At 37.4% G+C, this 13,519-nt stretch overlaps 1 protein-coding gene across 1 annotated transcript; it reads left to right on the top strand.

Annotated features, from left to right (window-relative positions):
* The first annotated feature begins 1,013 nt into the window (after nt 1-1,013).
* Nucleotides 1,014-13,267, top strand: LOC106060778 (uncharacterized). The gene is made up of 6 exons (XM_056009003.1): nt 1,014-1,160; nt 2,938-3,013; nt 5,032-5,187; nt 6,130-6,264; nt 8,722-8,862; nt 12,172-13,267. The coding sequence occupies exons 2-6, from the start codon at nt 2,983-2,985 to the stop codon at nt 12,246-12,248; spliced, it is 540 nt and encodes a 179-aa protein (XP_055864978.1). The 5' UTR covers nt 1,014-1,160; nt 2,938-2,982; the 3' UTR covers nt 12,249-13,267.
* Nucleotides 13,268-13,519: the final 252 nt, after the last annotated feature.

Here is a 13,519-nt window from a genome sequence, read left to right as displayed (position 1 = left end):
CGGATCTTAACTTTTTTTTGTGGATCATGATAATAAGCCAACATCTTTGATCTATTAAAAAAGTGTGGGCTGTTTCCAAAAAGAACAAAATATAAACGTCATTATGAAACAAATATTCTTGGTTTGAGCCGCGAATAAAAAGATTGTTAGACTAAGCCTAGTAGAAGATTGTTGGAAATATTTACCAAAAAGAAACATGAAAATGAGTCGATGTCAAAGCTAGCTACAATGTTGTTGTTTTTTATGAGTACAGAAAAAAAAAATCACTCCAGATATCCAATTCCTTAATGTAAGTACTAGCTCCACAGTTTTTCTAATCTAATAGTTTCAAATTCAGGTAAATTTCTTTTTTTTTTCTATGTGTAAAATTTCGTTCATGTGGCCCGCGACACGAGTGTCAGAAATTAAAATGGCCCGCAGGTCTAAATTAGGTTGGGCATCACTGGTCTAAACGTTATTAGTAGTGACGTGTAAAGCCTAATCGGATGTCAAAGATCAAGAGTTTTTAAATGGTTTACACGTTCCTTCAGAGTTGAAGATAAGCTACGCCCTAGTCCAAACCTCCCGCAGGACTATGGGGGAAGGCAGCGGGCAAGTTATAAACCCTCAACCATCGAGACGCATACCGCACGACCGGGCATGTTAGGGTTGTGTTGTGTGCTTTAGTAAGTCAAAGCTTGTGTCTAGACAAGGTTGAATGACGTTTGGGGCAAACAATGTTAGTCATTTTGTTTTTTTTGTTTTGTTTCGCCTGTTGACAAACACAACTCCGGAGTAAAGCAAACATGTTTTTCACTGTTTACCTATCGTTAGAAACCGAACTAAAATGTGAAAATTCCTCACCCACTTCTCGTGTGGACTGGCTACGCCCTTGTTCAAATGTCATCAAAAGTGTCGGATACCGTCAAGACGTCTGCGTTCGAAGATAATTGGTTGGAACGTAAGGTCACGTGCGAGCTTGGAGAAACCAAAAAGACCGGAAGTAAAAATGCTCAATATCGTCTGCTATGCTATGAGCAGTTTGTTAATCCCAGAGTTAATCTCTTTGGTTACGGTGAGAGGAGGTGGAATGTACTCGGTGGATAATGTGGAAAAGTTTATTTAAAAGGAAGTGGCAGACTTCACTGTCATTGCTTGAGGAAATATTGAAGTCATTTGGGGTGAGTATATTTTGTTTTACATTATACTTTATAATCACAACTATTTGTCAACATAGGCTGGAATTGTGGTGTTGTTTTTAAAAACATTTTTACATATATCCTAATATTTGTTTCGAAAATCTGGGTAAAATATTTAATTAAAAGACAATTAAAAATATCAATTTCAAAAAGTAATAATACAAGTTGTAAAGAGGGTTCAAATCAACGAGTCTCGAGGTTTCACCCTGATGAAGACAGGAGTTTTTCATTTTCAGGAGGTTTACAGCATCTTCCCCATAGATGCTACAGAAAAATCCTATGTATAATCAGAGGCGTAGCAAGGGTTGGAGGGGGGGTCGTAGGGAGAGCATTTGAAAAATCCCCCGGGCCTCCACATGAGGGGGCCCCCAAATGAGTGTTTTTTTTTACATTTTTTACGGAAATGTTTTTGTTTTTCTGAGGATTCGAATAAGAGATTCGGCTTTTTCAAAACAACTAGATCAATTATAAGACATCAGTTAGGCCAGGGGAGGCGCGGTGGCACGACACGGGTTCGAACCCTGGTGAAGACTGGGGTTTTCAACTTCGGAATATTTGGGCGCCTCTGAGTTCACCCAGCTCTAATGGGTACCTGACAAAAAAGTAAAGTTGGTTGGTCGTTGTGCTGGCTACATGACACCCTCGTTAACCGTAATCCACAAAAACAGATGAACTTTATATCATCTGCCCTATAGACCACAAGGTCTGAAAGGGGAACTAGTTAGGCCAGGTTCACATCTAACTTTACATTCACTTTCACCTATCCTTTGATCTGCTGGACCGTTGGGGCACTACACAAGATCTGTCAACCTACTTTTTCCATTCTTATCTGTCATTTGTCTATGATATAATTTCATTCGGATTTTCTTTCTGAAAATATTGAAGCCTGCCTGGGTGGACCACTTCGGGGGCCGATTTTGAGTTTGTGTTTCCACACAAACTCTCTTTTGTAACCTTGTTTAGTTTTTCTATTTCTTTCTTAACACGATGCACTTCACTATAGGTTCGTATTTGAATATTGATCTAGTAAAACGGACACTATAACCTAAGTCAAACCAATTAAATCATTAAATTAAGTCACGTGGTCTTATCATCCGATTAGATTTGGAACTTTTCACACTGTTTTCCCCCCAGCGGCGTCTGCAACATGGATGATTGAAAACCTTCTTTCAAAGAAGACATTTCAAGACGTTTTTTTTTCCCGATGCGATTCTAGAGTGTAGCAGTCATTCTTACGTCAGATGGGACAAGTTACTTCCGGTTTAAGTTAGTTCGTTCTGTTGCAGACTTTAGTATGATTAACGCAACTCTGCTTCAAGAAGTCTAAGAGGCGAGTTGGTTGAGTAGTAAACAGAATTTAAAAAAAAATACATTTCTCAAACACAAGCAGTCTTATCTCTCTTGTGTGACTGCCTGAGTCGTGCGGTTTGCGCGCTGGACTGTCGTTCGGATTTATCGATGGTCCCGGGTTCAAACCCTCCCCGCTCCCACCCCCCGTCGCCCTGCGAGAGGTTTGGACTAGAAAGTAAATTATCTTCAGCTCTGAAGGAACATCCGAAACATGTAGAACATTTTACAAACAATCTCACATTTTTCTCTCTCGTTGAAAAAAGAAAAAAAAAACCCAGCTCTGACACCTTGTTTCCACTCTTAATACTTTACGCTTAATGCTGGCTATTACATAATGACAAAATTTTGATAAATAAATGACTTTGTTTCATTATGGTGAGAACTATTGAAATTTGGGTTTCTATTTCAGGCTTCCGGCAGCACAGTGGCAGCGGTTCTCAAAACATAGACTGCTATGGTCGCAATGGGTTTCCTTTCTTACTTAGGTAATGCAATGGCAATAACATAACCTATATACAATTAGGGAAATTATTTAATAGGCTTTCCATATAAGTCGTTGTATCATGGAATGATGTAATATTATTTTATTTATTTAAAAGTAATTATCTTTGGAAACCCTACCATAGTAATGCAGCATTTTTAACACTTCTATACAATTATTATTTATGTATACTTTGTACTTCTTATAGTAGTGATGACCAAAATATGACCCGCGGGCCAGATCCGGCCAGCGACGTGGTTCTATCAGGTAAACCGAAATAAAGTGTAAAACATCCCCCTCCCATTTTCTTAACCCTTAGAGTTTATACACAATTCTGATGTTTAGAGGCTAAACTACCACCACGCGTTTTAAGGGTTAAAGTTGAAAAGTGTATCTTTACCTACGTTAGGGACTCCCTTTTTTCTCTGATGGATTGGTCCCATGACCTTTAACATTTGTACGCTATGAAATGGGAGACCCGAAAAAAACTACAAGTGGACTCTGACTTTACAATCTAACAGAAAAAAATTAGCGGATCTTTATTTTGGAACATGATCCGACATAAAGCAACATATTTGATTTGTAAAGAAAGTTTGGCTGTGTTAAAAAAAACAGCCACATTTAGAGGGCTTTATAATACAAATATGTCCGAAATATTTGGTTTGAGCCGTGAATACAAGATTGATTAACTGCGCCAGTACGCATAGAGATTGAAGGATGAAAAAAGAGACCAGGAAATGATTTGGTGGTTAGCTAGCTACAATGTCGCTCACATTTTAAGTAGATGCGTGTAACAATAACAGGCTAACTGTGCGGGACACGCCATTTATGTAACGGCACCTTATCTTATCTTATCTTATGTAATACAGACGTTACTTCAAAAAAGAAGATGATTACGTCCTACGCGCCATGCATTTAGTCATGCATATTAACCAATGACTTAAATTCTGCCAAGTCACTGGTTTTCCTGGCTAGCCCTTGAGGAACAGCGCCTGGATTGTGACAAGGTTGTGGCAGCTTTTTTACAACTCCGCGCAGTGCAATGAGGATGCTCTCGCACCCCCTTAGGCACCCCCACGGGAGTCTTGTTTTGCTACCCTTTAACCTAATCGTTTCCTCCTACGATCGTTACCACCCGGGCGTCACTATGAGGCAGGGTAGCATGCCCGGGATACCACTACTATGAAAAACACCTAGATTTTCACCTTTAGGTTGAGCCTGACAACAATTCTTGGCTAAGGAAGTTTTAATTACTTTTTACAAAGCTTATATCAACTTTCTCCCCCCCCCCCAACCCCTTTCCAACTTGTCCAGATAAATCAGCGGTTCTCAGCCTTTTAAGCTCGGCGACCCCTTTTTAGAATCCCCCACTCGGTGCGACCCCCCCCCCTCTCCCCCCACACACAGCAAAAGAAGAATAGACAAAAACAATCCATATTTTCGATGGTCTTAGGCGACCCCTGGCAAATCGTCAATCGACCCCCAAGGGGGTCGCGATCCACAGGTTGAGAACCCCTGAGATAAGTGATAGGATCATAGCGTAATGAGAAAGCCCAAAAAATTTCGCTAAACAAAAAACAAAATCGATACAAATATTTCTAATCGCTAAGATTTATTATTCTTAGTCTAGAACTGTTGCAAATTTAATTACATGACCGATCCAAATTAATTGATACAACTATACTAGATATAAGCTTTTAAAAAAGTATTATTTGTGTGTGTATTTTGCGTGTCAAGTCAAGTGTGAATTTTAAAGTGGGATAATCTATGAGAATTAAGATCAAGGCTGAACTGAAAGAGTTGTCTAACCTATTTCTAACTAGGAATTCTGATGTCATTTAATTATTTACAAAATGGCATACGTAACGAACCATTACAAACTCTTTAAATAACAAATCCGACTTCTCTGTTTAGCTTCGGGCTTGTCAGAGTTATTTGAGATTTTATTTTCTCGATCTCATGACTCCCAGAGCCCCATGCAAAAAGAAGAGGCTATAAAATGTGTATTCAATGTATCTGCAGTCCTGTGTTGTGTGTTGGGTGTGACGCTAGGTCAAAGTGACACCGGCGGGTTCGTGTGTCCGAAAGAAGGTCTCTACGTTAACCCGTATGACTGTGGGAGTTACTACCAGTGCGCTACTGGCCTTAGTTCTCCTTACGTCATGCACTGCGCTCCAGGTAAGTGTTGATTTTAAAACAATTTTAACCCTGCAATCTATCTATCTATCTATCTATCTATCTATCTATCTATCTATCTATCTATCTATCTATCTATCTATCTATCTATCTATCTAATCCATCCATCCATCCATCCATCCATCCATCCATCCATCTATCTATCTATCTATCTATCTATCTATCTATCTATCTATCTATCTATCTATCTATCTATCTATCTATCTATCTATCTATCTAAGACGAGGATAGTTCCTCTTCCAACTAAGCGAAGGAAAGCGCTCGCAAGGTGGTCAAAGAAAGCGCTTCATGGACACCCTCAAAGCTTCTCTGAAGGTGTTCAGCATAGATCCAGGCACCTGGGAGACAGAGGCACATGACAGAGCATCATGGCGTCGCGCTGTGAAAACTGGCACACAGGTTGCTGAGGAAAAAAGAACAACGCTGGCAGAAGAAAAACGCCAGAGAAGAAAAGCAAGGCAAACGACACTAGCTCCAGCTGGAATAACCTGCCCAGTGTGCGGCCGAACATTCCGGGCTCACATAGGTCTCACCAGCCACATGAGGAGGCATAAAACCCCAGTGCAAAGTATCAGCCCCCTGGATGACAAAGTGGTCATCATCGAACCACGGTGAACTATCTATCTATCTATCTATCTATCTATCTATCTATCTATCTATCTATCTATCTATCTATCTATCCACCTACCTACCTACCTACCTATCTATCTATCTATCTATCTATCTATCTATCTATCTATCTATCTATCTATCTATTTTTTATTTTACTATTTTTCTATTTCTCTCTCTCTCTCTCTCTCTCATTCACATGATTACATTCATTACAACAATGTCACAATGTGGTGTACTATTGAGCCACATGAAATGTACATTAAGTGTTAAATCAATCAATATTTTATTACAAATCGATCAAACTTTGAACAGGCAGCTATTTTGATGAGGACTTGGGCAACTGCGTCGCTATGAATGACGTCAAATGCAACGGCAGGCCCTCCAAAGATTCTTCTGGCATCCAGTCGGTATCTACCCGCCAGACCAACATTCAATTTCCCAACACAAGTAAGTCTATCGTCTTCTTATCTTCTTATCTTATATAATACAGACGTTACTTCAAAAAAGAAGATGATTACGTCCTACGCGTCATGCATTTAGTCAATGACTTAAATTCTTATGGTGCATTTATAGTTTCAGGAATATCAGAGCCAACAGAACCGAATTCGCATTAATATGAAATTACTTATAAATGTGCTCATAAAAGGCTTAGAGAAATTTAATGATGCCCAGTTTATATGCGTGTTAATGATGCAACCATGAGAAAATTGAGCGGATGGTTTTGGTTGTATAGGCTGGGGAGTTTCTGATGAAACCACAAGGAGGTGTGTTTAAAAAAGGCCTTGGGTTAAAGTTGAATAGTAGATTATCAAGAGACGTCAGACAGAAAAGACATGTATTTGTATTAAGTTAGTTAAAATTATCATTTCATTTGTAATCTTACATATATGTACTTTCAAATTAAATCTGTGTATATTGTTAATAAAAATTACGTTAAGTTTGGTTTAATCAAGAACTGTTTTCAAATTTATTGTAAGTTCTATATTAAGAATTAAACACGCTTTTACCAGTCTAGTAAGTTGAGGTGTTTTGAGTTACAAACTAGGGTTAGGTGACTGGCTATATGGGCATTTGGGCAAATGCCCGTTGGGCCGGTAGGGCCACAAAAATGGATCATCGATGCTACTATGGCACATATCATATTGTTAAAGGTTTTATAATATTATATTATAAAAAGGCCTTATAAGCTTCTTATTTAAAAACAAATCTTTCACAGACTTTAAGGGTAGTAATATGTTAATCTATTTTACGAAATAATGTAATAACCTTTATCCGTAGACAGTGGCATTTTACGTCTCGAGATACGATCTTTTCCCTTTGCAACTTCTTGTGTGATTAGAGAGGCCAATCCTTGATACACAGCTGCGATCGCATGCTGGGCATATGTAATCACCAGGCGCCCCGTGGTATTTTCACCCTTCTTTCTGCTGCTGTTGTGTATAGCATCTGCAATTCCAGACCCTTCCTTTATGCTCTCTCTCCATGTGGATCTATCCAGTGCTACTTTTTCCCAGCTGATAGTGTCGATTTTGAAGAGCTTCATGTCGCGTTTGCATACATCCGTATAACGTAAAAGTGGGCGACCTGCGGCTCTCCTGCCTTCTATTAGATCGCCATACAGAATGTCTTGTGAAAGTCGACTTACTGGCATTCTACGAACGTGGCCAAGCCAGCCACGGCGTCTGCTGCTGATAACACAGCGGAAGTCCTGGCACCCTGCTTTTCGTAGCACTTCCTCATTGGTTATCTTATCTTGCCACCTTATTTTAAAAATACGCCTTAGGCACCGGAGGTGGAAGACATTTAGCTTTTTTTTGTCCTGCCATGATTGACCATGTTTCACTTCCGTATAGCAAAGTGCTCATCATACAGGTCCGGTAGGCTAAGGCTTTAGTATTGTTAGTCAGCAATATGTTGTCCCACACTCATTTCTGCAACCTGCAGCCTATACACATTTAGCGATTTAAAAACATCATCAGGCCTATATTTCTTATATAGAGTTCACTGTATGCATGCATATCGATACAATATCAAACTTAACTTAATGATTTTGAGGACAGTTAGAAATGAATGCCTATCATACGATACAGAATTTGTGGGCCGGATTGTATAGAAATGCTCGGGCCGATTTCGACACCCAGTCCGCCCCTGTTACAAAGCTATAACCGATGCAATTTTGTTTCACAAAATACAAGAGCTATTATGATCTTGGCTTTTGACTCACGCCTTACCTTGATGAATTTGTAGTCACAGAAAATAGAATTTTTTATAAGTAAACCCAGGGCCGGATTTAGGTATGTGTAGGCCCCAAGGCAATATTTTTTTCTGGGGGCACCTACATTTTTTTGAAGTTTTAGAAAAAATCCACTTATAAATCCTTATTTCTTAAAGCATGTTATACTTCTGTTGTTGTTCTTCTGTGTAAATTTAGTATCACTTTCTTTTTTAAAAAAGTTTTGATATTCATATTTTAGTTTTAAAAAATTGCATATTTTTGAGTTTGTGGGTGGTAAGGCCCTTGATAGACGTACTGTTGTCAATTCAAAGATGTATTTACTTATTCAGAGCATGCTTCAAGCGTTTACTGCTTAAAGAAATGTTTGCCAATCGTAAAAATGTAAAGAAAAGTGCTAGAAAAAAAAAACCTTAGAAGTTTCTGACCCGTCGAAAATCGGATATATCTCTTTTGTAAAGGCCCCTTTTCTTGTAGAGGCCCCAGATCTCTAGCCCCAATTGCCTTCTCGTAAATCCGGCCCTTAGTACATATATGTCAAATAATATTTTAAAGTAATTATCCATAAAAAAAAAATAAAACTCATATATTTTAAATGTCGCAAAAATAAAATTATTTATGAAAATGTATCTTTTTTTAAAATAAAAATTGACCGTTTTATATGAAAACAGATCTTGGCAAGAGTGTGACCCTAAGATTAAACAGCCGACAAAATGGCCCTTTGCTTCGAAGTGACCAGTGCGCAGAGATAGGGCGTCAGTTGACCCGGTACCTCAAGACCCTGGTCAGCACCTATGAACCATCGTGTACAGGTAAAACACTTTGAAATAACACAGCCATCTGTGACGTACTTTAATCTGGATTAACAGGTTAACCAGAGGAGTTGCTTTGTGTTTATTTGGAACAAAATTAATTGATTTGCAGGGCCGGATTCAAACTTTATAAGGCCCTAGACTATTTGAGATATAGGACCCTTGTAATCAACACAAGTCAGTTTTTTCATTTGCGTTTTCTTCAAAATGATTGAAAATGTTCATGGAATATGCAACTAGGGGTCATTAAACCAGGGGTCATTAAACCAGGGGTCATTAAACTAGGGGTAATTAAACTAGGGGTCATTAAACTAGGGGTCATTAAACTAGGGGTCATTAAACTAGGGGTCATTAAACCAGGGGTCATTAAACTAGGGGTCATTAAACTAGGGGTCATTAAACTAGGGGTCATTAAACCAGGGGTCATTAAACTAGGGGTCATTAACTCGAGCTTAGGTTGCTTATTGGTAGATCCAGCACTGTTCAAAGGGTTACAAACACCTAGCTGTGATCTAATAATAATAATAATAATAATTCACCAATGAGTCGAGTATTCACTGAAGGTAATTCACAACCTCATGACCAAACACAAGAGGTCAGTCTTCGCACCCCACACCATTAAGAGGTGCTGTTGGTGGTAGAACAAGAGGAGCCAAAAGGATCAAATGGACCGAGAGAAATGATTATAGACATCAAATCGTTCTTCCGTGTAAACAATTGTGATGATAAACATCTCCCAGGTTAGATAGAAAAACAAAGAAAGTATGGGAACCTAGGCTTGGAGATTAAGCTGGAGATTAAGCGTCTATGGAAATTGTCCAAAATAACAATATACCCCATTGTTATATCAACCGAGGGGATAATAACAACTGACCTCACAGACACCTTCAAGGCTCTTAACATTCCAAGGAACATCTTCGTTGCCTGTCAGAGGGCGGTACTGCTGCAGACCTGCCACATCACCAGAAAATTCCTCAGTGGAAACTGTTAAAGGGGCTACGATGATATGTGTTTCTCTTTAGCGAAACTCGACCCTGGCAGCGCCAGAGAATGACTACTCGTTCATTTCTAACATAATAATAATAATAATAGTAATAATAATAATAATGTATTTAAGTTTATAAAGCGTGGTTAACAAGCAAAATATAGGCTCAAGGCGCTGTGATAACATTACAAACAAAAACACATGTTTCAACATAATCTAAAGCAGAAATATCCATTGTCTGCCTAAGTGGTTAAGCGATTGGCTTCCAAACCAAGGGGATGTCCCAGGTTCGAATCCTGGTGTAGATTGGGATTTTCAATTTCGGAATATTAAGTGCGCCCCATGAGTCCACCCAGCTGTAATGGGTACCTGACGTTAGTTGGGGATAAGTAAAAGGCGGTGGGGTCGCTGGCCACATGAAACTAACGTTAACAGTGGGCCACAGAAATAGATGACCTTTACTTCAAAAACATCGTCGTTATCTTTGGTTCGAAAAACATCATCATCTGCCGTAAAGATCGTAAGGTCTGAAAGGAGTACTCTACTTTACTAGCATTCTTTTGCATTTCACATGAAAAATTCACGATGTTCCAGACTTCCCAGTAACTCATCCAGGGGAGGATGTTCTAGATGTTACTAGAGATGTTCTTAAAATTGAGACAAACTCATAAGCAGTGGCGTAGCTAGGGTGAATGATGCCCAGTGCGGCAGCTCCTAATGATGCTCCTGCCCTAATAAAAAAAAACAACTAAATAAAACAGCGAATAGACGTTTTTTTCTGAACTAATGTGTTTTCATGGTTTAAGTATTGCTGATTGGCGAAAAAAAAATCAAAAGATTCTTCAAATATATGTTTCGTGCTTAGTTGCTCGCAAAACTATCAAGAATTGTATCGCATTTAGCCACAGTTACCGCACTTGTCAGAAATATACAAATAAAGACAATATTAGGAAATAAATCATCTTTAGCTGATATCTTTTTACAAAACTCCAAGATTTCAAACATGTCAAAGTTTCAGATGTTTAAAGACTTCTAAAGAAACTGCGACAAACATTTGAAGCATCTTTCGCTCTAGACGACATTCGTTTTTTGTCAATTGCAGCGAGCATTTCAAACACATTAGTTTTGTCTTTGGTCATGCATGTACAATGTGTTGTTTTTACTGAGAACGTTTGTGCTCAGTTTGATGCCCCTCACCACTTGATGCCCCGTGCGGCCCGCACCGCTCGCCCATGGCTAGCTACGCCTCTGCTCATAAGTAGCAAGCTTTTTGGTGTATTCGGTGTACGGAATAAGGGAAATAATCAACTATACATTAGTAGAGCCTTCAAGTAATTTATTTGCACTTTTTTAAACACTGGGGCATGATATTGAAGATTGAAATGTAAACAGAGGGATGATTATATTGACTGATTATATTGACTGATTATATTGACTGATTTATTTATTGATTATATTGACTGATTATATTGACTGATTATATTTATTGATTATATTGACTGATTATATTGACTGATTATATTGGCTGATTATATTGACTGATTATATTTATTGATTATATTGACTGATTATATTTATTGATTATATTGACTGATTATATTGACTGATTTTATTGACTGATTTTATTGACTGATTATATGTATTGATTATATTGACTGATTATATTGACTGATTATATTGACTGATTATATTGACTGATTATATTGACTGATTTTATTGACTGATTTTATTGACTGATTATATGTATTGATTATATGCATTGATTATATTGACTGATTATATTTATTGATTATATTGACTGATTATATTGACTGATTTTATTGACTGATTTTATTGACTGATTTATTGACTGATTATATGTATTGATTATATGTATTGATTATATGTATTGATTATATTGACTGATTATATTGACTGATTATATTGACTGATTATATTGACTGATTTTATTGACTGATTTTATTGACTGATTATATGTATTGATTATATGTATTGATTATATTGACTGATTATATTGACTAATTATATTGACTGATTATATTGACTGATTATATTGACTGATTATATTTATTGATTATATTTATTGATTATATATTTATTGATTATATTGACTGATTATATTGACTGATTATATTGACTGATTATATTTATTGATTATATTTATTGATTATATTTATTGATTATATATTTATTGATTATATTGACTGATTATATTTATTGATTATATTGACTGATTATATTGACTGATTATATTGACTAATTATCAAAAAACGAAAATGAACTTTTTTTCTAAATTTCTTTTTTTTTCATTTGTCTCTCTTCAGTCAATTCAGCCTGCCAACAGAACTTGCCGTTTTTCAAAGTTGAGTGTCAGACTACAACCGGACGAGTTATTGTCTAGAAAACGCAATGTGTGTGTGTGTTTGAGAGAGAGAGAGAGAGAGAGAGAGAGTATGTGTGTACTGATTGTGTACTTTAGGCTAGGCGTACAATGAACCATGACAGCGACAATTATGCCAAACGTACAAACAGAAATGAAAAGAATTTTAAATGGCGATGATCAATTATTAAAGACGATTTGCATCCGTCTTTTAAATGTTACATGTCCTTTAAACGACGGAAGTTCCTTCCGTAAACGAAGACATTCAGTTGTTACGTCATCTTTCGTATTGATATTTTTTTTCCCTGGCTAATTCAACCGTTTCGCGTTCTAGTGACACTTGGGAAGAAAGAGTTATTTGTTCTAAAATATAGATTATGAAATTCGATTTTAGTGCACTCAAAGCAATAAAATAAAATATAGTGGCGAAACCTTACAATTCTGAAAAAGAGACAAAACTAGGATTCCGTAAAGGATCAAGCAATCAGAACAGTTCGCATGATGTAACAATGAACAAAAACATAGACAAAAGCAGTATAAAACAAAACATGTCTCTAGACGGAAAACAATAATTTTGAGGCTTTTTTTTCCTTTCTAAATCTGATCCTGTGGAGTCTCTTAACACCATAGATACCACGGTATTAAAGCATTTTCTTTATACATTGTTTACACACTGTGGTCTAAGTCAGTTGGGTTAAAGATCTCTGTGGAAATCCCTGATGCACAACTGCGGTCACGGGTTGGGTATATGTAATCACCAGGCGCTACGGCACTTTCACCCTTCTTTATGCTACTGTCTGTTACCTGCAATCCGGGACACTTCTTATATGCTCTCTCCAACTCTCCATGTGCATTTATCCAGTGCCACTTTTTCCTGTGCTAAATTCATTTAACTGTATTTATCATTTAGTTGGTTGTAGTAGCTAAGAACAGAGTGTGTGCCTATCTCTACCACAAGTGTGTAGTGTTGATATAATAAATTAAAAATTAAAAAATTATAGTTGATTTATGCAAAATAAAAGGTAATTTAATTATCAATATATATGTTTTTGTTTTTTCTTGTTTTTTATATTGTTTGAGGGTATGTTTGGTATTATTCTTATGCCAAAAAGCGGTTAAAAAGCTGAGCCATATGGGGTTCGATGCTTTAAAGACCATCTTGGGTGCCAACTTGCTTTAACTAACCTAGACGAAACCACCTAGTTAAAGGCGGCGTCGGAACGAGACAGCTGGAGATCTTTTACAAAGGCTGCGGGATACATATTTGAGACCAAAAGAAAATCTACTGCCGA

The sequence above is a fragment of the Biomphalaria glabrata genome, chromosome 13 (assembly GCF_947242115.1).
Source record: "Biomphalaria glabrata chromosome 13, xgBioGlab47.1, whole genome shotgun sequence".
NCBI classification, from domain to species: domain Eukaryota; kingdom Metazoa; phylum Mollusca; class Gastropoda; family Planorbidae; genus Biomphalaria; species Biomphalaria glabrata.
Note: the sequence above shows the minus strand (reverse complement) of the source record. Positions and strands in the feature narration are given on the sequence as shown.